Source organism: Anneissia japonica, unplaced genomic scaffold, assembly GCF_011630105.1.
Source record: "Anneissia japonica isolate Jap-2015-1 unplaced genomic scaffold, ASM1163010v1 scaffold287762_len338049_cov154, whole genome shotgun sequence".
In the NCBI taxonomy this organism is placed as follows: domain Eukaryota; kingdom Metazoa; phylum Echinodermata; class Crinoidea; order Comatulida; family Comatulidae; genus Anneissia; species Anneissia japonica.
In genome coordinates, this window is record NW_022736333.1 from 297996 (window position 1) to 323327 (window position 25332).

General features: G+C 34.3%; 1 protein-coding gene across 1 annotated transcript in view; it reads right to left on the reverse strand.

Moving 5' to 3' along the window:
- LOC117116743 (vigilin-like) overlaps positions 1–25332 on the reverse strand; it is a 50364-nt gene that overhangs the window by 10921 nt on the left and 14111 nt on the right. Inside the window, exons 5-14 of the mRNA XM_033260835.1 lie at positions 24790–24905; positions 23987–24193; positions 23416–23631; positions 22959–23165; positions 19164–19455; positions 10522–10661; positions 9816–10034; positions 7030–7116; positions 4817–4948; positions 4170–4388 (exon numbers count right to left, since the gene is read on the reverse strand). Of these exons, the coding sequence (XP_033116726.1) occupies positions 4170–4388; positions 4817–4948; positions 7030–7116; positions 9816–10034; positions 10522–10661; positions 19164–19455; positions 22959–23165; positions 23416–23631; positions 23987–24193; positions 24790–24905 (1835 nt within the window). The remainder of the gene's footprint in view (positions 1–4169; positions 4389–4816; positions 4949–7029; positions 7117–9815; positions 10035–10521; positions 10662–19163; positions 19456–22958; positions 23166–23415; positions 23632–23986; positions 24194–24789; positions 24906–25332) is intronic.

The following is a 25332-nucleotide window of genomic DNA, read 5'->3' on the forward strand; positions in this document are numbered from 1 at the left end:
CTTGCTCAAGGACACAAGCAAAATGTACAGTCTGTCTCTTATACACATCTAGATGTGTATAAGAGACAGCCCCTATTAAGGGGATGGGGACACTTTCTGAGTGTGCCAAATTGTCAAATAACCCCTATTAAGGGGACACTTAATTTATTTTTTTTTATCACTGTATCACAACTACAGCAGTCTCAAAGTAAGAAAAATTCATTCAAATTCATATTTTAATACCATTTGAGCAATAAACCAGAATTTTCTCCACTGAATCCTTAGAATAAACATTGGTATAGGCTACTAAATACTGTGTGACCTCATAGAAGCCAAGCTTGTCAATTTTGACTCTGGGGATTTATTTTCCCTTGTTTTTCATATACATTCTATATAGGATTATAATAGATACCATAACATGCACCATTAATTTAAAGTTGTTACTCTATTCATGCTGCATTCATTCAATAGAAAGCGCAATATTTTAAATAAAAAAAGGAATATTTCCATGGTCATTAACACTGCATCATGCAATAATATTGAGAACATTTTATTATTATTATTTTATTATTTTTATCATTTATACAGCGCCATTTCTTTGTAGAAAGGAGTCGCTCCTTTTCCCCTGGTCATTGGGTCCTCATGTTTTGAGTGTTGCTACTGGTAAACATTGCAGGGGTAGGCAAACCCACCAGGTACAAATTTATACTCCTGGTGGCAAGAACCCATGCAGTGATGGTTTGATGAAATTCGGAGGGAATAACATGTACCATACATACAAGCCCGTATGGTCTACCTACGAGTCCAACAAGTGAGGTGATTACAGGAGAAGCAATGCAGATAAAGTGCCTTGCTCAAGGACACAAGCAAAATGTACAGTACTGCGAGGGACTGCAACTCTGACCTCGAGGTTGGGAAACCATACCGTTCCCGCTATTATAAAAATAATTGTATATGCATTGCAAATTGTTGCTATTAATTAGTTCTAATTCTACTTAGCTGATTCCTTATGTCAATAAAAATAAAATTATACAGAATGTATGTTATTGTTGTATGAAAACATGCCAAATACCCCTATTAAGGGGACAATTTCATGTTTTTGTTTAGTGTCCCCTGAATAGGGGTTCTACTGTAGTTCAATCTTTTCTTCTATTTCTGCTATAATAATCACTATAAGTAACTTTATTAAAATTCGTCATCAACAAATTTTAGGGATACGCAGGATCCAATGGTTTTCCTCAGAAAGAAAATTTTGAAATGCCCAAATTGGCCTGAAACGTGTTTTAAATTGGTTAAAAAGTGATCTGAGATTTTAAAAATAAACGCACACGCACGTCATGACACGCGCGCAGTTGGTAATTGCACATGAAGTTGACCCTTGATATGAAGTATACTTGTGTCAGTGTTCTAAACCAGTTTGTCGCCTTCTGGTAGAGGTCGATTTCTGATTGCAGAGATCCCAAGTCTCCTGACCAGAGGTAAGGGATTTCTTCTCTTGGTTCGGGGTCCCTTTTCAGTTGCACTCTAATCAGGGGAGAAATTTTAGAAAGTGAACTGTTCATATTTCTTCGTAAAGTTTTACAGATCCACAAGACTCATACCACTAGCTACCGACCATCCCCCAACAAGCAAGCTGTGGCGGCTCTAGGATATATTTAATGGGGAGGGGGGGCGCTAAGTTGTCCAACAGGGGGACTTGATAAGGGGCTTAAGGGGGGTCCCCCTTCCAAATGAGATTTTTTAAAAAGAAAAGCAACCTCTAGATGGTCGGAAATGGCACTCAGACTGTGACAGACATGTGTTGGCTTGGTGTGGGCCTATTTTTATGTTTTATGGTCTGACTGCCCGACGAGCTCTGTCCAGTTGTCTCCCACTGGCGCCGCCACTGAGGGGAAGTGAACGCTTCAACAGAATGTTAATGGATCATGAGGCAAAAGTTCCCGTTAGCAGAAACGGTCCATAGTGAGCTGTCTGATGGTTGAGAGTGAGCTGTCAATGGTCCAGAGGAAGCTGTCAGCAGCTCCATAAACTTAACTTTAATTGGTTTTAAGAACGTCTATTGGGAGTTAACAAGGAAATCCTGGCCAGCAAACATATAGCCGTCGGAATGTAAACAAGAAACCCATTACAATCACTCACTTCATCTCATGGGCTTCACTGGCAATAAATAATTTAAGAACCCATCGCTATTCAACAAACCAGCAGGATTTATAACCCGGGTTTTTTCCAAAAGTCGGGTGCCATGGACCAATGCAGCATGATGCTGTAAAGTTCTTCGTTGGAGCTTTATGTTCTACCATTAATTGTTCCACAGGTTTCACACCAAACATGCTGATGCTGGGTTGCGAGGTTAGCCTTCCTGCTGATCTACTTTTTGGCGATGGGAGACTGGAGAAAGCCGCGGAAATAGAGACCTATATTTCAGAGCTGATAATCTCCATTCGATATGCTCATGAGGTAGCAAGACAGGGTAGACAAAATTACGATCCCCGTATTCTGGGATAGGGGATAAGGTATACGTGCCTGACCACAGTTCTCCGAAGGGTAAATGTAAGAAGTTGTGCCCTCCTTAGAAGGGTCCAGGGGTTATCATTGAGGTAATCACGCTATATTTGTTTAGAATGAAAATAAGAAATAAGGTAATGACCCTCAACTATGACAAGTTGAACCCCTGTCGAGACATGCAGCTTCCAAAATGGTTAACTAACTTTTCTTCACCAAGTTCTTCATTCACAGATAAAGAAGAAGATCACTCACCAGACACACTGTGTTGTTACTGTCACCAGCCTTGGGCCGGTTATTTCATGATCCAGTGTGACTACTGTAATGCCTGGTACCATGGTTCCTGCGTAAATGTCTCGCAGTTGGATGCTTTGAACATCGATTTGTACAAATGCGCCGGTTGCATAGACCAACAAGAACCAGCGCGTAATGTCTAAAATATTACCTGGTTATGCAGAAGTTGAGTTTGCACCTTTAGGCGAACCCCAGCAGGTAATACGGATGGAACAACTCCAATAAGTTTCCCAAATGATGGCTGACTTTATGGATCGGTACCCGCAAGCTTTCAAAGATAACTTATGATTTTCGGGAAGTCTTTCGTTTATTCTTGGGAAGTCTTCTGTGTCCTGTTTCTTACTCGGTGAGGCATAATTCATCCCTCAAATCCATGGGTTGAGTTGGTTCTTTTCCACGGGGTAATGGCTCCTCTTTCAAATAAGGGGTAATGTAGTGACGACTCTCACATGGTTCATGACACCCAGCCTTTGAGGCACTACGACCTCTGTGTCAGTGCATTTGCATATAACTAATACACATGCAACGCACAGCGGACCCGGGGACCTTGGGAAGATAGAGCACTTCAATGAATAGTAAACCACTGTTATTATTAGAAGTTTTATGGTTTGCATAAAGGCTAATTCAATTAGTAGGTAGTTTGAAAAATATTCCATGAAATGTTATCTTTTAAAATGTTCTTGCATTGTACTGTTCCACTTTGTGGTGCAGATTTAGGGCACTATAAGATCGTTGAAGGTCTGCTATAATAACGCCTTACGGTTACAGTTAATGAATGAATGAGTCCAATTGTTTGATGTGTATTTCAGGTCTATTTTTAACTTTAAGAAAAGTCACTGATTTTAGCTATGGATGAGGTACATACGTAATTCGTCAAGAATGTATCAGCAGTGGAACCTTGTTCTGTATTAACTGCACTCTTTCAATAACTTAAGATTAAGCCTGAGTATAACATAATTTTTCTTTGTACAGTTTTGTCAATCTATATCTATTATTTTGTATTGCTTTATACTACGGATATGAAATTCTGAAATAAAATGATAAATGAATGAATATGCAATTACAGTTTTTGAAGCGACAAATTTCATGCTAAATGTTTTATTTTTTTGCATTTACAATTTTAACACATTATATTTTCATTGCAGATTTTTTGGGCTCAGTACGGACTCCAAAAGTATGCATTTTCTTTTAGTTTTATAGCGTATGCGGATTTTATAAGTCCGCAATGACGATATAACATGTTTTTTACAAAAGCTTTAAAATATTGACAATATGTAAAAAAGTGTTCTAGAAATCTTTTCCATTATTATTGCTTCTGCTGCAGTTGTGGCAGCAGTAATAGTAATATTGTATTAGTTACAAATGTACAAGTCTGAAGAACTACAGCTACCTACCATGTCACTAGCAAGTTCAAGGAGATGTGCCTTGGCTTTAGAAACTTCATCTTTAGGTCCTCTGACTGAAACTGTGTCACTTAATGAGCCTTCATTCGGAAAATGAATATAAACCCCTCCACATTCTTCCATTATTTGACGAACGAGTCTTCCTTTTGCACCAATCAATGACTGATGGTACTTAGCAGGAATAGTAACATCCTCCTCCACAATATTCACCTATTAAATTGAGTGAATTTGAATGGTTAAAATTTATGGTAACCATTCTGTGTGAACTGAAATGAAAGATTTGTCTGCCTGATTATTTATGAGGTGCCCTCATTTAAACCGTTCATCCTGTGTACATGTTAAAGCATGCAATTGACACATCGGGGAAAAAACTTTGTGGATTGTCAGTATACTCCTCAATTCACAAGTGATGTTGCTGTATTGTGACATTCACATCTTCTTAGACAAAAATGTTCTATCTACTAGAAGGAATTCTTTTTTTTGAGTTATAACAAAAACAATAAAAATCTTATTAAAAGTTTTTTTTTTAAAAACTTTACTTACTTTAGTAGTTAAATAAGCATTAAGAGTACCAAGTCTTTGTATAATCATTCTGATTCACAAAAGTGTATTAAATACTACCATCAAAATAAACTTACCAACTCTTTTTGAATGACAAGGATCATATCTCTTGCTTTTTCAGCATTCTGCTTTGTGCCAATCACTACAATAACATCACTATCACTGTTTTCTGTTGGAATTTCAATTCTTGTTCCAGTAACCTCTTTGATCTTTTTAAAATTGGAAGAAAATAATTACACTTTACATAGTAGTTAGTTACCGGCAGCATATAAGACAAGTGTGCTTTTTTTGTCCTCACTATGAATATGTTTTGTCCTTGTATTGGGATGATAATATAATATGGGCATACATGTATCTGTAACTGAACCTTGGCAGTGTCAACAGAGCTTTAGAGAGTTTGGTGGTTATGAACTCTGTTGAATGAAAACAATTATTATCCTAGCATATATCTTGCATAACTGATGCAATTGTAATGGTTATTTTTTTTAAATAATAATGGATTTGACATTTGACATAAATGAATAAAAAATAATTTATATACTCAGCACTTTATTTTTCTTCGATTTTTTTTCTTCAAATGATGATGTTATAGTCAAATCAAAGATCATAAAGGCCTACGGCATGTTCTCAAGGATGATATGGAATGCCCTTTCCTGTATGGCCGTTATTAATATTGGCTTTTCCTAGCAGTAGCAGGAAAAGCCAATGTTTTTGTTTTAATTTTTTTCCCTACACCTTTGCACAGGGATTTTCTGCCCGGCACTTCGGTGTCTTTCCATGCTTGGATCATTTAAAGAGGAATAATGGGAAAAACTTCACACTAGATATTTTTAAAACGAATCAACTAATTTGAATAAAACTGTCAAGACATTTTAACCAAGTTCATACATAGAAGATAGTAAATTTTGATGAAAATCCAGGTCATTTAAAGTTTAATACCCCCAGATCTAAAAAAACTTCACACTAGATATTTTTAAAACGAATCAACAGATTTGAATGAAACTGTCAAGACATTTTAACCAAGTTCATACATAGAAGACAGTAAATTTTGATGAAAATCCAGGTCATTTAAAGTTTAATACCCCCAGATCTAAATATCACAAAAAAAACCCTAAAAATTGATTTAAATGAAACTTTCCATAATAGTTTGTCCAATAAAAATATGATTAAATTTTGGTGACAATTCGGAGCAGGATGTGGATATAAGGACCCTTCAAATGGAAATTTCCAAGACCAGATATACCAAAAACTGATCAACTGATTTGAATGTAATTTTCTGGAGAGCTTAACCAAGTTACAATTTTAAATTTTGGTGACGATCCAGATTTGGTTCACTTAAAGTGCTAACATCCCATACATAAATATCTCAAAAAACTTATCAATGGATCCAAATAAAACTTTCAAGAATCGTTTTTCAAGTTTCAATAAAGAATTGGTTAAATTTTGTTGAATAGGGTGTGGATATGACGACCATTGAAAGAATATTAATAGACTGCTAATTAAACTATATGAATGCAATTTGCATTTTCTAAAGTTTTTAACCAGCTGCAGCTAGGTGAAATGCAAAATTACAGCAATTTTCACTCTCGATCACTGAATTACTATGAACTAGAAATGCACTGACCTACACAAGGTTGGCTCATATTATAGTGCGCAATGGTTATGAGTCTCCATAGGAGAAATAGCCATTGTTTTTGGTCTAATTTATTTTTCTTATGTTTTTGCAGAGTTTTTCTAACCGGCACTTTGGTAGCTTCCGTGCTTAAATCTTCTTCAAACACTGTCAAAGCAAAGATCATATCAAAAGCATGCATATCAAAATATGTCATTCCACATATTTTGAATAACTAGCAGTCATAGTTTGAGTCTCCTTGATGTTAAGATTTTTCCAAATTTTGTGTATGAATTCATTTTTTGTTTTTCAGATATTTTACTTTAGACTTATTTTAATTGAATTTTTATTTATTATTTTTTTTTGTAATTTCAACATCACTTGTACCAATTATGGCAATGCGTTTGTTTTTATCATTACTATTATTATCATTATCATCACTACTATTGAGCTCCAGATTAAAGGATGCCACATGCCATCAGTGTATTCCAATAATGGTCCGATATAACTGTGATAGATCGCACAAAGTTCCTGCTTGTCAAGTCTAAATGTTTTAAGGTTGCTAAGAATAAATAGTATTTTATTGTCTTCAGTGGCAATGCTTTTTGTATGTGTTTTCCGTTGAAATGAAACTTTGTTATTTCTTATTCTATCATAATCAAACATTATTTATTTTACCTTGTTAATGGTGTTTCCTCCTTTTCCAATAATGTTCTTGTGAAATTTTTTGTAAACAGGAACATCAAGGCGGAAGTTTTTTGCTGCCTGTATTAATAAAAATTATGGGTTTTTATATATCTTGATAAAAAAAAAACAACTATTATTTTTTTATTTTATTGTAATTTATTTCTTCTGTGCAAAATTCGAAAAGTACATAAACAATCAATATAGGCTATATTTATAAATTTAAAATGCCAGAAGTATATATTCACAATAATTGATATAATAATAACAACACCAATAATAATAATTGTAACTAGGGGGCACTTGGAGAATGCATACCTCTACCCACACCATAATTCTCCTCAGTATAAATTTCCCCCGCATATTGTCCCGATAAAGAAAAATAATAATAAAGAAGACTCCTTGGGATTTGAACCTGGGGATGGTAGTGTAGAAAAAACTCTCTTCTAACCACTACACTAAACTTTTTTCACATATATCACTTTGAAATTAATGGTCATATGTTTGTTTACACTTACTGGCAAGCTATAGGACCATTCTCTGACCCTGAGCCTTCCAAATTTATTCACTTCCAGATCTTCGGTATTAGGAACATTGTGGCAAAGTTTGACAAATTTCTGATAAAAACTTTCAAAAAATTGTTTTTTGTTGATTGTGACCTTGATCTTTAACCATTACGCTTCAACATTAAAATACTTAGAGATCTTTGGTCATAAAACATTGTGACCAAGTTTAAAATGTGTGATTAAAACTATGTGCTGTAGACAAATAAATTTAAAAAAGAAGTTTCTCGTTGATTGTGATCTTGACCTTTGACCCTGACCTTTAAAAAATTAATCAGCTCTAGATCTTAGGTAAAGGAACATTGTGGCCAAGTTCGATGAATTTCTGATAAAAACTATGGGTTGTAGGCTGTTCACAATAAACATGCCGACAGACAAATAAATATAGTAACATCTTCCAATTACGTACCCTCCGTCCCAACAGGGTTCGTAAATGAGAACATTTGTAAATCAGAGAATTCAAATTTTCAGCATCTGAGTGTGGTGAGGATAGGCCTAGGCCGATTATGCTACAGTACAGGGCCAGGTAGGCCTAAGAACATTTTGGAACAAAATATGACTTGGATTTTTCTGTTTTCTGTAACAAAATAATACTTTAGAGAAGCCAAAATTACCGATGCTCATTGTAGACGGGCAGATTTAGATCAAAAAAATTGCAACAGTTTGTTTTATTGCTGATTCTGGTTCATAATCCTGTGCTAAATGACATATCCAAAATGGGAAGCGAGTTTCAACCCAGAAGTCACCTAATTTGCATAAATATTCAAATTAGCTTCCACCATTAAAGGAAAATAGAGTATTTGCAATATTTCTGCATCTAAACATTCGATCATGACAAGGAAAGTGTTTATAAATATGTTTTAAGGATTAGGGAATATTATTAGCATATTTGTGAATTATCATATGCATATGAAAATTAGTTGCTGCCATTAGGGCATAACTGATTTACTGTAATAACTTTTTATGTTAAATACGCAAATTAGCTTTTATTATTACGAGAAAATTGATTTAAGGCAGCCTTTTGTGCCTTGAGCATTCATTTATGGCAAATAAAGTCTCCACAGCCATGTTTTCAGGGTTATTCAACATGATTAGCATATCGAGCTCTATATTAGCATATAGAGCTATTAAACAACTAGAGTGCTGACAAGATGGCGAAGCAATGCAGAGTTGTGTATGTGTACCATCCAAGATGGCTGCCGTAGGAAAGCGCCACCTTCAGGCCATAATATTACCATAAATAAGCCCTCTGAGTATTATTTCAATAATGATAATTAGTATTGATAATAATAAATTATTAAACTATCGTAGCCAAAAAGAGGCCAAGTAGAGCATCTTATTCAAAAATAATACAAAAATTAAAATCGTGTACTTTACACCATACACCGCAACGCTCGAGTTTCAAACATACAGGTAACTAGCTGTACTGAACTTTCTGGTTAAATTGAGGGCGCCATAGAAAATGATAGTGCTTAGGCGAAATTTGATTGGCTGAATCTATGGCAGCCATCTTGGATGGTACACACACACAGCTCTGCATATTTCGAACATCGAATACATTGCAGTTAGCGCTCTAGTATTCCTATTATATCTCTATGTTTAGCACAACCTTAAGAACCAGAATTAGCAATAAAACAAACTGTTGCAATTTGCTTGACTCAATGCTCTAAATCTGCCTGTCTATTATGAAGTATTCGTTTGAAGTGATTTCCGAATGGAAACATGACCATAAATGCCCAAAACGACTGTTATTATTCTTTTCATAAAGATCGCGTATCCATACGAATAGCGCCCTTAAAGATCAAAAAGTGAGATTTACTGTACAATATGCCTGAACAAGCACAGATCAAATAAATATATTTCAGCTGATATTTCTTGCTTTAAACTTAGTTTTACATCACTTTATTGGTTTGAATGTTTTCTCTCTTGGCTGATGTAACAATTTTAATGATTTCTTAAGACTTATAAGTATATTTCAAAGTGTTTTTGTAGTTAAAAGCCATTGTTCGTAATGACGTCATCACTGTAAACTCGGTTCGTAAAATCGAGAGTTCATAAATGGGAGGTTCGTAATTGGGAGATGTTACTGTAAACAGGGCAAAAACATAACCTACTGCCAATAATAATAATAATAATAACAATAACAATAAATAAAAATAATAATAATAAAGAGAAATTCTGTAATGAACTTGTTAAGAACTTTTAAGGTAAACATACATGGTCAGCTACCATCTGCTGCAGATACTTGTAACATTTCTCGACATCTTGCTTTGGTCCTCTCAAAGACACAATATCACTTTTTTCATTTGGATTAGGAAATGTGATTTGAACATCTTTGAAGAGATCACGAACACTCTTGATGTTTTCACCCTTTGAGCCAATAATAGCACGGTGATAACGATGATCAATCAGAATGTCTTTGCTCTTCTCATTTTCCTGATAAAATAAATATGAACACAATAATATGTATGACCTTAAAATTTCATAAATTGTATATTATTTACAACCAAAAATACCAGACTAAATGTAGAAATAAATGAAATTCAAATGTTTTAAAGCCAATAGTTTACAGAAGATTTGAATTATTGAGTTAACTTATCAATTTTAATTGCCAACTTTAAAATATTAATTTAAAATACCTAACTGATTTTATTTATTAGAGCTATTTGATGTTTTAATTGAATTAGAGTTTAATTAAAATTACAAAAATGCAATATAAAGTAACAATCTTTTTAGACAACTACAGCAACAAATGACACTATACATACAAACATACAAAATGTGAGAACATTTCAAATTACATCAAAAAATGTCAAAACCATACAAGTTACATATCAAAACAACAAAGTGGATATCACTGCCCTTTATGGCATGTAAGAAATCATTTATCCTTGAATGTTGAAGGTTAAATTCTTGTACAAACCATTCTGAGAGCCATATCCAGCAACTCTTTCTTGGCATGTTGAACACCTTCAGGACTTCCTTCAATACGAATTGTGTTGCTGGGTTTATCATCAGAAGGAATCAATATAGACACACCTGTAGCACTTTTAATGCGATTAACTGAAACAAAATACAATGTTTTTATTTGACATTTGTCAGTCTGCATACAAAGTGACTCTTCTTTTAGGCATTACATTAAAACTAGCATAAGATCACTGTGTGCGATAAAACATTTTGTCACCGACACCACAAAGAGAGGCTTCAATTTTTACCAAAACATTTTGGAAAAAAATGCGTCTGAAGTGGACTACTTCAAAAAAACCTTAAATTTAACTATCAAAATTTTAATATTTTTTTATTTCTAAAAATAAAGCATTAAAAATATAAATGTTAATTAGTGTGAAAAGTCTGTGTCTTTGACAATGACAAAAATAAACCCAGGATACGTTATTCAGCGATGTCCGTGTATCTTTGTGAAAACAAAAATCTCACTTTACACACTGTACACACTCTATTGTCAGGCATACACTGTAATTTAGCCTATGTTGTACAGCTGTTATCAAGGGCGATTATAGGCCTACAAACTGTGCTTATCCTGCTCAAACCATGATGTTTTTAATAATAATTCCACACTTGATGCATGTGAAGCCTATTCCAAGTTATACTGCCAGAAGCATGAAAAGTTTGTGTGTCTGTCTGTGAAAAACGATAAAAATAAACACATCATAGGTTGTACAGTGAAGTTTGTTTCTCTTCGTGAAAAAAACCAAAAACTCATTTGTATACAGACTAAACTGACAAATGCTGCTTTATCTAAGGGTCTTCAGAGGGTTAAGTATTGTGGTAAATACTCAGAGTGGGTTTTTTCGTCCGTCCTGCAAGTAACCTTCCTTGCTGTTAAATTTTTTTTTTGCATTAATAAATGATTCTTTACAGGATGATGAGGGACTGGGAAACAACCATATATTGGTTAACCAACTATCTTGCAAAATGCAATTGATGCCCTCATCATTGGACATTGGTATTTAAACAGAATTAAATTAAATCCCACTAACCTGTGACTGAATATGCCACATCTCTTACTTGTGTTCAGTCAACACAAACTGAATGCGTACAAAAACGTATAAAAAAAGTGTGTAAAGATTGAACTAATAATTTTATTTAAGCTTGTGTCTTTTTGTGGTGTCAGTGACATTTTGTCAATGCAAAAGTATATTCCATGCTACAAAATCTTCCCCATTTTTACGCCACATCTTTAGGTTGCTACAAACAAAAGGAAACATTAAGAAACTGTAGCTAAGGAATGAGAATTCCAAACTAAACAATGCGCATACGCAGTTACCAAAACGTCGTCTCCGACAAATCTATGTACCGTATATACTCGTGTATAAGACAAGGCTTCAAATAGCAAATTACGTTGAAATACCAGGGGGTTGTCTTATACACATCATACAAATTTTAGAATTTTAAATTCATATTCCTCTTTTGTGCTGATTGTCTATAACATGCAAATTTACGACTGCAATAAAGCTACTAAAATGTTAGTAGGCCTATGAATGAACAGAATTTTAAATACAGGGAAATAAGATTTTGATGAACATTTAAGTCCCATAAAAATTAAAAATGGTATTACTAGAAAGATTAGCCACATTTGGCTCCATTTTTAGCCAGCTATATGCAAAATTAAGACCATAAGAAGCAGAAAAAAGTAGGGGAAGAAAGTAAGGTTGTCTTATACAACCGACATACAAAAACTGTCCAAAAATCTTCTCAAACTCAGATGTTGTCTTATACGCGAGTATACACACGCTGGGGAATTTTGGACATACAGTGATCATGTGCACTAAGTGAGTGATATTGTCGAGCATGTGCAGTTACCAACAAACATCTCATGAAATCACAGAGCATGAACAACTACCAAACAGCGTCTGCGAAGAGGGTATGTTAATAGAAATGAGAAAAATCAAACTTTTTTAATTCAACAATTGAGCATGTGCAACTCAAGATAATAAAGAATAATAAAAATAATAAAATATATTTTTAAAAAGTGAATACAATAAAACAAAATAAAATATAATATTATAATTAATAACATTTAAAAACAACTAGATTGAAATTCGTCAACGGATTTTATGTGATACGCAGGATCCAATAGTTTTCCTCAGCAAGAAAATTTTTAAATGCCCAAAATGGCCTGAAACTTGCTCAATTTGATCAAAAAGTGATCTTGAGAATTTAAAAATAAACGCCCCCGTACGCGCATGTCATGACGCGCGCTCAAACGGTAATGGCACATAAGTTGACCCTTGATATTAAGCATACTTGTGTCAGAGTTCTAGACCAGTCTGCCACCCTCTAGCGGAGGTCAATTTATGATAAACCATAGAATTTCACCAAGATTTAAAGGAAAAACTGAGGAGGGTGAGGGGAAAAAACATTCATTTTGACAAAATGGAAGGCACAATTAATAAAGAAAATTGTCTATATATATTTTTTTTGTCCATTTTTGGCGCATACATAACGAATTCATAACGTATTCGAAGTATACACAACGTATTAGTAACTTACAGTACTGATTATCGAACGTTCGACATTACTCGCGTGTATTGGGCGTATTTTTTCAGGAGTGAAAAGAGAGTGGCATTATTCCACGAGTTCTTCAATTAACACTTGAATGATTTTACTCAGCATACACTTCCTGGTAAAAATCGGAACTTGCGGTCCAAACGGTCACATGGGCTTGTAAAGTTGTTATTCACAATCTTTTACTAGAGTTCTGCTACAACTTTTCCTTGAGCACTGTCACGTAATCTGAATATACTCTTTTGTCTCTATTGTTATTAGTACGGAGGTGTTTCAGGCGTGGTTGACTAATAGAGTTCTGAATAGAAGTGCAGTACAGTAATTGAATACATAGTTAATTTTCATTTGAAAATCATCTAAACTCATCTTAAGTTTGTAATATTTCCAAATAATACTATCGTTTTATTATTATTTATGTAACTGTTTGTGTTTCAGACGTAGCAGGCAACACATTCATGTTTAGAATATTTCAAATACGTCACTCTCCGCCGATATTCTAAATATTATTTATTATTCATATAAATAATATTTGTATCTAAATAAAACGACCGTCTCATTATTATTTTCATGTTTCATGCGTGGTAGGGTACCAGATTTTTTTAAATACGTCTACAAATAAAGGTAATTGTAACAATATTTTAAATATAATTTTTGTAAATAACATTCCGTAAGGTTCAAAATTATAACGACCATCTTATCATTATAATTAATCATAATTGAACGCTTTTTGTAATTTTCTAGTATTTTGAGTTGTGGTACTGTACTACCAGATTTGGTTTGGGATATTAAATAGGACAGTATGTCGAAATAGAAGTAATTTGTATATTATTAAGGAATAATATAATTAATCATTCGTAAAGTCAATTAAAACGACCGTCTCATCATTATTTAAGTAATATGAATGAATAATCAGGTTTTTTTGTTGTTTCAGACGTGGTAAAATATGTCTCAAATAAAATTTCCTTAAATACCATAATGTACTTAATTGTTTTGTTATTTTTGTTCTCTACAGAAACATTCTACAGTGCTTATGACATCTGGGATTATGATTCAAAATATGCCCATGAAGCAATTTGCATTTTTTGATAATGAATAAATTTATTTTATTGAGCAATAATTATTTTTTATGTTTCAGCACTTTTTGTTTAAATAATGAGTGGCCCACGCGTGTCTATGTCAAACGTTCAGTGATCAGTACTGTATATAGAACGTTTAGGTAACTTATGCAAAACGTATACCAACGAATGCTTAGCGTGTTGCCGGCGTTCACAACTTCCGCCAAACGATAGTCTACATCATGAACACGATCACATAACGTAGCATATAAAAAGGCTGCTGCTCATCGATTTAAAACATAACTGCACTAGACATCACAGTATAAAAATCACTGTATCGACATCATCATATTTTAATATACACATTCCCCTAAACGCTGCCAATACGCCATTATACGATAACTGTAAGTTAGAAACACGTTCAGTAAGTTTGTGGTCGTCTGGAACATGTCAAATATGTATATATACGTCAATAAAAGTTACATATAAGTTCGAAGCACGTTACTCATAGGTTAGAAATGTTTTTAATAAGCTAGAAATTATCTCTACGTATTTCGACTTTTGAGCAACTTGCAAGTAACGTGTTTCAACAATCGCTTAACTTATCTACAACTTATGGCCCGCGTATATGAAATGTACGAGCTATACGCTGGCATTTGTAGAAACTTTTTGACGTACTTGCCGTAATAGGACATATACCAGTGAGCTTCAGTGTGCTCAACTTATACAAAACTTACCAATAACTCATTTGACGTAGCATAATCGCCAATTTTTTCATACGACGGCATACGCTGGCTAAATCGTCAAGGTGTGACAGGGCCATAATGTATAACATGTCATATTTTAATCACGTGACCTCTACCTGTAGGCTATTATTTTTATGTTGATGTCTCATACCATAATAGAAATGCATTGAAGATAGTGGGTCATCCTCAAGAATATGTAGATTTATTTAGTTTGGAAATACAAACCAGTAATAAGTTAAAGATGTTGTGGCGTCTTTTTTATAGGAAAAAATTCTTGTTCAAGGTGAAGATTTTAATAAATCAAATTAAATGAAATTGTCGACATTAATTCAAATGCCAAATAGTTCTGTTTTCAATTGACTTTCCTTCTGTAACTCAGTAGTAATACTGTCAACATGACTGTCTTGTTGTAGTCATAATAGCGATATTAAGTGTTTACAATGCCTTTAAATTACAATGTTCCCTCCAGGATATTTCATGAAGTTATAGGATAGTCCACAGCAAGAATGGCTGTCCAATTTTGTGAAAATATGTTCTGGTATTCTATTTTTTATAAATAATCTCATTTAAAATTGAATTCATGAAGCATATTGTAAAGCCCACTAATTTTGCATGCCCTTAATTATTCTTTTTGTGACTTTTGCGATATGAAAATCGTGAAATTCTGGATGATAGTTTTGTTTTCAAAAGCAAATCTATAGCTAGGCTGTAACAGACATTTCCTCAATATAGATGTAAACATTCTTGTTCTTTTGTGTATTGTTTTCCAATCATTCAATCACATTTAAAAAGTTAAATACAGTATTATATATATCATAAACGTCATATTCCTATTCTGAAAACATTAAGCTATCTTGGCTAGGATGACCAGTTTACTTTGCTTCACACATCTCACACAGCCTCGAAAACACACAGCCTCGAAAACACACAGCCTCGAAAACACACAGCCTCGAAAGAGTAGTACTAGGCTAGGCCTAGTAGTAGCTACCAGTGTTGGTCTACAGTTATCTTGGAAAGACGTCTTTCCAAGATACTTTATCTTGGAAAGGCGGAATTTCGAGATAATTTATCTTGGAATTCCTTCTTTCCAAGATAAATTATCTTGGAACGACAGAATTCCAAGTTATGTTATCTTGGAAAGACGGAATTCCAAGATAATTTATCTTGTAAAGACGGAAATCCAAGATACTTTAATCTTGAAAAGACGGAATTCTAAGATAATATCGAGGAGAGGAAATTCAAAATTCAAAGATAGCCTGAAAGCTGTAGTAAGGAAAGTTGAGCTATCTGTGACTTACCAATGAATAGGGCTATATTCAATTTGTTCAAGTTCAAAGTTGTGAGTGAATATGTTGTATTTCATTGTGTGTTGTTCTATATTTTCACGCATTGTTCTGTATGTACGCATCAACATCTACTTATTAAAACGCATGAAAAATAGGCCTACGTTAATTTTTAATGTATAAAAATTAATCTCGTTATTTAATCACTTATTGTTGTTATTAGCTGTGGCACCGAGACCTCTGACGATCAGTGCCCAAATTTGTTTACAAAAACGTAATGCAATAATAGCATATTGACTACTATTGAATATTTTCGGAAAATATTTCAGCCGCTCCAAATCTCTTTCCTATTCTTCTTTATTCTTTCACAATTTTGCGTTTTAATCATATTTTTCATAATTTTATACACTCACATATAGTCAATTGTTTAGGCCTAGTCTAGGCTATACCTCGGCTTGCCTATTACTATATTATTTAATTATACAATTTTGATAAGATTATTTTAACATGGGAAATTTAAATGTAAATATAATGATGCTAACGAATAAATAACAATAATTAAAATGTGTACATAGTATCACTACTACAATAATAAGATTATTATTTTTCAATCTTATAATCAATTTTATATAACCGGAGTTAGTATTGACCTAGGCTACTATGGCTAACGACATGACCTGTATGAAATACGAAATCCTGAAGACCTAACCCAGTACCGTTACGATTTTAATCGTGCGGGAAATATCCTCAAAATGTATCTTAGAATTCCGTCTTTCCAAGATAACGTATCTTGGAAAGACGTCTTTCCAAGATAATTTATTTTGGAATTCCGTTTTTCCAAGATAAGTTATCTTGGAATTCCGTCTTTTCTAAGATACTTTATCTTCGAATTCCGTCTTTCCAAGATCAATTTTCTTGGAATTCCATCTTTCCAAGATACGTTATCTTGGAATTCTGTCTTTCCAAGATACGTTATCTTGGAATTCCGTCTTTCTAAGATACTTATCTTCGAATTGTCTTTCCAAGTTCAATTATCTTGGAATTCTGTCTTTCCAAGATACGTTATCTTGGAATTCCGTCTTTCCAAGATACGTTATCTTGGAATTCCATCTTTCAAAGATACGTTATCTTGGAATTCTGTCTTTCTAAGATACTTATCTTTGAATTCCATCTTTCCAAGATCAATTATCTCGGAAAGACTTCTTTCCAAGATCAATTATCTCGGAAAGGCATCTTTCCGAGATAAATTATCTTGGAAAGGCGTCTTAATAAGTGTTTATTCCATGTTTCCAAGATAATTATCTTGGAAACTCGGAAGGTCACTTTAACAGGGTTCGGACGTTTTTAAACAAGCAAATTTCCAGGATAATTCCAGGACATTCAAGGTCAAATTTTCCAACTTTCAAGGACACAATATATAGCTTAACAGTAAAATATTGGCGATTTTACGACTGATTATAAGACATGCTGTACTACTTTTAAATGCATGTTAGTTGAGTGTATATTAAGTTTTATCAAACTCTAATTCGGAGGCGATGGACCTGCCTCTTTTTCTCACGCTCGTGGGAAATTAGGTTTTTCTCACACGTGTAAAATTTTATTGTAAGCAAAGGAATTCCCACGAGTAAGGATATACAGTAGGGTGGTTCTTCAGCGAACAGCTGTGGCGAGGTTGACATGTACATACATTAAAACAATAAAGCCTTGATGGGTGTATGTTGCGAAGACGTTAATGCATCTCATTTCATATATATTTAGGTGTTTATAAATGTTGGATAAACGAATAATGTACTATATTATTAATTAATTTAATGGTTATTCTCTATTCTAAACACATCATTATACTATACTGTATTATTTATTATTATTATTCGTTACTATTGGGCTTAACATTATTAATATTTAGGTCTATTATTATTAGACCTTAGTTGGAGGCCTACAACTTTTATAATCTACTCTACAGCAAAATGTTAACGTATGGCACCATCCTACCGGCACTGATCTGCTACCGACCAGCATTGTTTTTCAATGATTTTGTAAACTTCAGAAACATAATTAACGAAATATCTTGCCCTAAATTCAGGAACTTCTAACAGTAAATGCCATTTCAAGACCATTCACTAAGAAAATAACTGCAGAAGTACACGTTCCCATGGTTACTTTAATTGTTAATTAACTGCCTTGCGCTGGATAGGGCCAAAACATGGCCATTCGTGCTGAACAAGTGTGCACGACTGGAGAGTGATGAATTACCCAAAGCGAATTCACCGGGCTGAGCACGTGCAAAAAAGACTTGTTCAACTGATTGGAAGTTTAGTATTTCAGTACTGTTTAAAACACACGACAGAAAGCAAATAACACCATAGCAGATGTCAAGAAAGTTAACGATAATTATTATCAATGTCTAAATTAAAGTGAAATGCAACATATACAAGATTTTAAAAAAGTACCGCTTTTACTAAAACATTGACGAACAACTCCACTCACTGAATCGCACAAGTTTGTCTGAACCAACCTGTCGGCCATTTTCAGCAATGACATTCTTTCTGTCTTTGACAACATTCCTGAATTGGCGGCGTACAAAGACTTGACCTGATTCTCTCAAGAGTATTGTGGGAACCTACTTGTGGGAACGTTTCTCATTCAATTTACTGTTACTAGGCAACTTGTAGTACTGCAATTAATGGTAAATGTTTTCCAGGACATTCAAGGACAATCTTAAATTTTCAGGACTTTCCAGTACTGGAAAATGCTCATTTGTTTTTCCAGATCAATCAAGGAATTTAAGGACGCGTACGAACCCTGCTTTAAGCTTCCGTAGCTTAGTGTCTTAACTATTAAAATCTATTCGATTTCACTACTAAATTGCAAACAAATTAATTAAAATATTTGAACAATGATCAAGTAGAAGCAAATACAGAACAAAATTTGATGAAAGTCACATTTGTTACCTACCGTTAACACCATTCTTTCCAATGATGTGTTTGTGAAATTTTTGATTGATTTCAACATTAGCAAAATCAAAACGGCTTTGAAGATCTTTGGAGATATCATCTAATGCTTTGCGAGCCTGCTCTACTTCCTCTGGTGGTCCCTCCACAATAATAGCCTCACGACCATCTTGAAACTCTATGTGTACCTTAGGTAGGTTCTGTGTAATTTCTTTGATGTTCTTGCCTTTGCGTCCAATGATAAAACGATGAAGCCAGGATGGAGCATGTACCTCTTCAATTATAACACTGTTGGCCTATGATAAAACAATTATTCATCTTGATTGTTTTTTTGACCTGATAAAGGTATATAATAATAAAGGATGAAACTTGTACACAACTTAAAGTAGCCATCTTAACAGTGTGAATATGATTGACAGAATTTAATTATTCAATATCAAAACAGAAATTAGGCCTAAATAAAAAAATGAATACATGTAGGAGAAACAAATTTCCTTGCCGAGGCTCATGTACTGGCGTACTTTCTGACGCAAACTAAGTCAAATTCACGGTTCAAAAATTTTCATGCAACACACTCACACGCGCCGCCACGTTGTGAGGTTGGAGGTTCAAATTTTATTATGTAATTTATACTGTGATCTATATAAAATAAAATCATTATGTTAGGCCTAAAGTACCAGTAGGCAATTTTTTAATTATTAAAACACACAGTAATTGCCGACTTAATACCTAGACTACTGTAGGTAGGACCAGACCTGGTTTGACAGCACTAGGCCCCTAGGCCTATACAACCGAAACGTGTAAAATTCTAAGCCCTTCCGAGGCCTGTTATATCCAAGGGTAAATTTTAGATACATCCGGCACTACCGCAACACAACTATGTGTACATCCCTGGCTCAGTCCCGGCTAATGCCCCGCTATGTCCTGGGTATGGGGGGGGGGGGAGATTACAATTGACAAGTGCATAAGTTTAAACAAATTGCTCTTAATTAGACAATCTAAGATTTTTTCATGGTATTTTGTAAGTAATGCTATCTGCAGGCTACGTCAAACAAATCCTTGTGTATAGCGAGTTTAGTCTTGAACCACCTTCTCAGGAAGGAAGGTCAAAATGTGTTTTAGTCGAGGAAATAAGATGACTGGTCCTGCAAGAAATGAGAAGGTCAAGTGTGTGAGACCTTTCTTCTGTTTGGATGTGGTTATGTGCAGTGCAGAGCTCAGAATCTCGAGAAATGCACTAGAATCCGTCATCTTTGTTGTCAACACGAAAGTTGAAATCGCCAGCAATCATGAGTTCAGTATTGCAGAGAGAGACTGATTCCAGCATAGAGAGACAAGATTCCACGAAAAACCAGTGGAAGTGATTATAATAAAATCGGAAGTGAAATTTAGTACCTGTATATCCTTCACCAATCCTCTAAACTTCAAAGAACGGGCAGGTGGAGAAAAGAATAAAGAGGGTGGCCAGGAATGTCACAGAGGGCTTTAAGCAGAAAGCATTGTAAAACTTTTTAATAAAAAGAGGAGAGCAGGGCACTCTAAACCAGGCTAATTTGTTATTTAAATTCCATGTACACTCCCGTGTCTTTGGTCAAGCATTTTTAACACCACCCAACTCAGCTCAGCACCTCACACATTGCATGACCCCTACCCAAAACTTTCTCTCTATCCACCCTGTGCATGAGGCTGGTAATAGCATGGAACTGGCTAAAAACATCTTGAATTGGACCTAATATAAGGTATAATATTATTTTATCGCGATTATATGGTAAAGATCAGTGGATTATAGATGCATTGTAGGAGAGTGCTTCACTAAATAGACAATGGTTCAGCCTTTCCTGTCCCCTTCGGGGGTTCCCCCGAATATTGACATACAGAATCTTAGTTAGCATGAAATCCATGCAAATTCAATTAATAAACGTTGTTTTATCAAATGTAAATATGATTTAGCTTTCGTTTAATGCAAAATACGGTAGATTTTGATTACGGACGTTTCAAAATACAATTTTTATCACTAAAATTTATTTTTGCGGCAGAAGAACACATTAATACCAAGTGAATTGTACATCAAAATAAAGCTCTACATAGCCTAATAACATACTAAAGATATTACTCCACTATCTTTATCGGCTCACTGGCTTTTACACCTCATCTTAAAATCGTGTTTTCTCTGCAATATTTTATCAATATCATTAAAAAATATATGCAAGTAAAGAATAAACTATGTTCTTTCAAGATATAGAATTTTAATTGGCATACATTCACGATTGATATTATTTTTTTAACATCAAACTCGTGTCATTTTATTGAAGTTTGCGAACATTGCCAGACTGTGGTAACACAAAAAGGCTTCAATGGGATACCTACCGTACTCACGCGAATAAGCGCCAGGGCGATTAAAATATTTTTGGCTCTTTTTTGGGAGGTGCTTATTCAAACAGGGCGCTTATTCAAACAGAGTGGAAATTGAGGGGGCGCTTATGGAAATAGATGAAAATTAAATGGGTGCTTATAGGAAATTGCAAAATTCAAGACGCATTTTTTTTTTACACCAGGCATTAGAACCAGAGCATCAAGGAACTCGGTCTACTATCACCCACAAATCAGCGATTACAGGTCATGTCATTGCTGAAAATCATATTCCAAACTGGGGCAACACAAAGATATTAGATAAAGAACCACACACGATAGCTAGAAAAATCAAAGAATCACTATGGATACGCAAAACAAGCAACAACATTAATCTGGATCAAGGAGGACATGAACTCAGCCACATATACGATGATTTACTACGAAGGCCAACAGTAGAGCTGGCAACAAGAGGGGGAAGCAGCGAAAAGCTGACTTAAGAAGAAAAGCTGACGTAAGAACTTACATGCAAGATCACACCGAAGCATGAACGACGTCACTGTAACAACAAGGCGTCATTCGCGTGATCAAGGCTACCGATGCTAGCCGAAACGTAGCTGGTAAGTTCCGTTTTTTACAATTGGCTTATCTTTAAAGAACTACAACTCCATTTACTATTGTTGAAGTCGGATGAAATTCTTTGAGAACTTTTTTTTTTAATCGAAGATAAACGATGGCTTTGGTAAACAAAAGGTAATCATTGACAGAGCATGGCTCATGACAAGAATGTTAGGGGTATTTACACAACAGCAGATGAAACTAGTGGTGGAGTTGGTGTTGGTGGTAAGCGTGTTGGCTATCTACCAATTCAGATTACCAGGATCATTGCTTAGATACGAGAGTGATGAGGTCAGTTTATTTTTGTTGACTGAAAATGGCCATACAGTATTTTAATTTTTAGATATTAAATATTATAGTTTTCAATCCAAAAAAGAGTAGCAACATACAAGAACAGGATTCTAAAGATGCATCAAAATTGAAAACCATGTTAAACCTAACGGAGACTGATAGACCGACAGCAGATGGATAGAGGGACTGACCGACCAACAATGCTAAGATAGATGCGAATAGTTGATGCAGAAAATTAAGTTGGTGATGTCCTGTTCTGTACTATATGATTGAATTTTCTTAGGAATTTGGGGCGTTCATTCAAAATTGAGGGGTGCTTATTCAAGAGGAGCGCTTATTCAAACAGGGCGTTTATTCGCGCAAGTACGGTACTTGACAATTAGTAACTTCATTTTCATTTGGCATCCATTTATTAGCACTGTCCTGCTCCTTCAAATTTAGTTTGTCCCGCAACTTTCCCATGCATAGTTGTAACTACTGCTACCAACTGTTGTCTTGGATTAGCATTTGATAAATATTACCTGGTAAAAAAGATGCATACCTTAGCATAGACTTGTGTAATTGCAGGTCCAAGTTTGTCCTGTTCACCTCTTAATGTGATGGTTTCTGATGGATCTTCTGATGGTGGCAATTCTACAGACACTCCAGTAGAAGCTAGAATTTCCTGAATTGTGGAACCACGAGGGCCAATTACATACTTATGCTGAGACTTGCGTACTTCAAGAGATACAGTTGTGGTCTTGCGTTTCTGTAGACAAAATATGTATTGATTATGACCAGAAACACAACTTGAGATGAACAAATGATCTGCAAACAATGATCAACACAGGCAGCCACGTATACAGGGGCAGGGCCGTGATGCAAAACTCATATGAATGTATTATCACAGGTTAGTCTTTTAAGAACATTTTCCAGTCACAAAAAACAAAAACATAATACACTGTTATGGAGTTATGTATTGTAATTGTATGCTTAAAAGCAACAAACAAAATTAATACCTTTTCCTCATAGATTAACTTGATTTTCATTACAGCATTCCTCACACCATCTTTCTCACCAGATACAGCAATTTCATCTTTATGAATAGTTGGCGGTGGAACATTAATCTTAGCTCCAGTCTGTTCCATAATCAACTTTAGATTCTTGTTCTCAGCTCCACAAATAAAAGGGTGGAAGTGGCAAGGTATATTGAGAATTTCAAATGCAAGCTTAGCCTTCAATAAACAAAACAAGTTTGAATTATTTTATTAAGTACCATTGTCTAAAACCGTTATTAAATCTCATATTAATAATTTGATATTACATACTGAATCAATTAGAGCAATAATGCATATTGATAATAAAAATGAAAACAATGATTTCTGAATGTCTCCTTTAATTTCTAAATTTCAACATTTTTTGATTAAGTAAAAAATATTAATAAAATGTAAGTTTAAATAAGAATAAAAAAGTATGTATATAATTTTATAAGCGCAGATAAAAAATGGGCAATAGGGCAAAAGCCTTAAGTTGGAGTTCGCCCTAAAATCAGAAGAGAAAGAGTCTACTATGTTTACAACCAGTAATCACCTGCTCATCAGATATAAGTTGTATTTCATGGCAAGCTTTGTCAATGCCTTCCTTGGTTCCAATAATCTTGATGTAGTCAGCATTTTCGTCTGAATTTGGAATAGTGATCTTAGTTGCCGTTGCCAACTCAAGTTCTTTTAGCTTTGCACCATTACGTCCAATGATATAACGATGATGATCTTTCGGAATGGCCAATTGTGAACTTGCCTATGTTGCATCAATACAAACAATGTAAAGTTGGATAAAAAAATAATTAATTTAACAATCATGCTGAAATAGAAACCTAAAATGCAATGAAAACAAAATGTCGGCAAACTTTTTCCCGACGCATGCGCAAATCAAGATTTGGTCTAAAAAATGACTCAAAATTGGTGGTAGGGAGTATATGTTTTATCACGTACGGCTTACATTTTCTATCTAACCAAAAAACAACACCACCCTTGCAGCAAACATTTATAATTTGTGAACGTTTGGTGTTCCATATATGAAACTACAAAAGGAAATGCTAAAGTATGTTAAGTAAACTATTATACCTCCATGCGTAAACAATGCCATGTGCTCAAAACAACTAAAAAGCCAATGAATAAAAACAGTTAATTCATTATTTTTCCCTCAAGCTGAAATATGGAATTATATTCACTTTGTGATGGACACTTCGATATCTATTTTGTTACAGTTTTCCAGACCAGCAATTTTCGAGATCCTTGAGTCCTTTATGCTTATAGCCTTTGAAATAAGCCTAATTATTTTTATAATATAGATATGTATTTCACTTGAATGTGTATGCCTATAAATGAAAGTACCTGGGTCTGTAGTTTAGCAATGAGTTCCCTGCGAGCCCTTCTTACAGCATCTGATTTGCCAGTAACAACAATTGTCATACTTCTATCCTTTGCCAAACTCATTTCTATCGAAGCACCTTCACCATTAACAAAAAAACAATAAACAAATTTTAGTTCCTTTTGACTGAATAACACTGAGTGATAAACATTATAAATTGTCTTTGTAGAGGACCTGAGCAAGATTTGAAAGCACTTAATTTATGAGAGAATATCTTAACTGTTATAGGCTAATATGAATCCAAGGATCAACTTGAGATGTGTGCCAAAATCTGTATCCAGGAAGAAAAGCTTGAAAATGACCACTGCGCAATCTGAACATACTGCATAAGGTTTTTTTTGTATTATAAATGAACATATACGATGAGGGGATCAATTTTCAGCTGAAATATTCTCTCTTAAGTTTAGTGCATACAAATTTTAGCCAGATCCTAGATTATTATTATTATCCAGAATTATTATTATATTATTATTATTATGAGCAAGTAAAATTTTTAAAACCATATT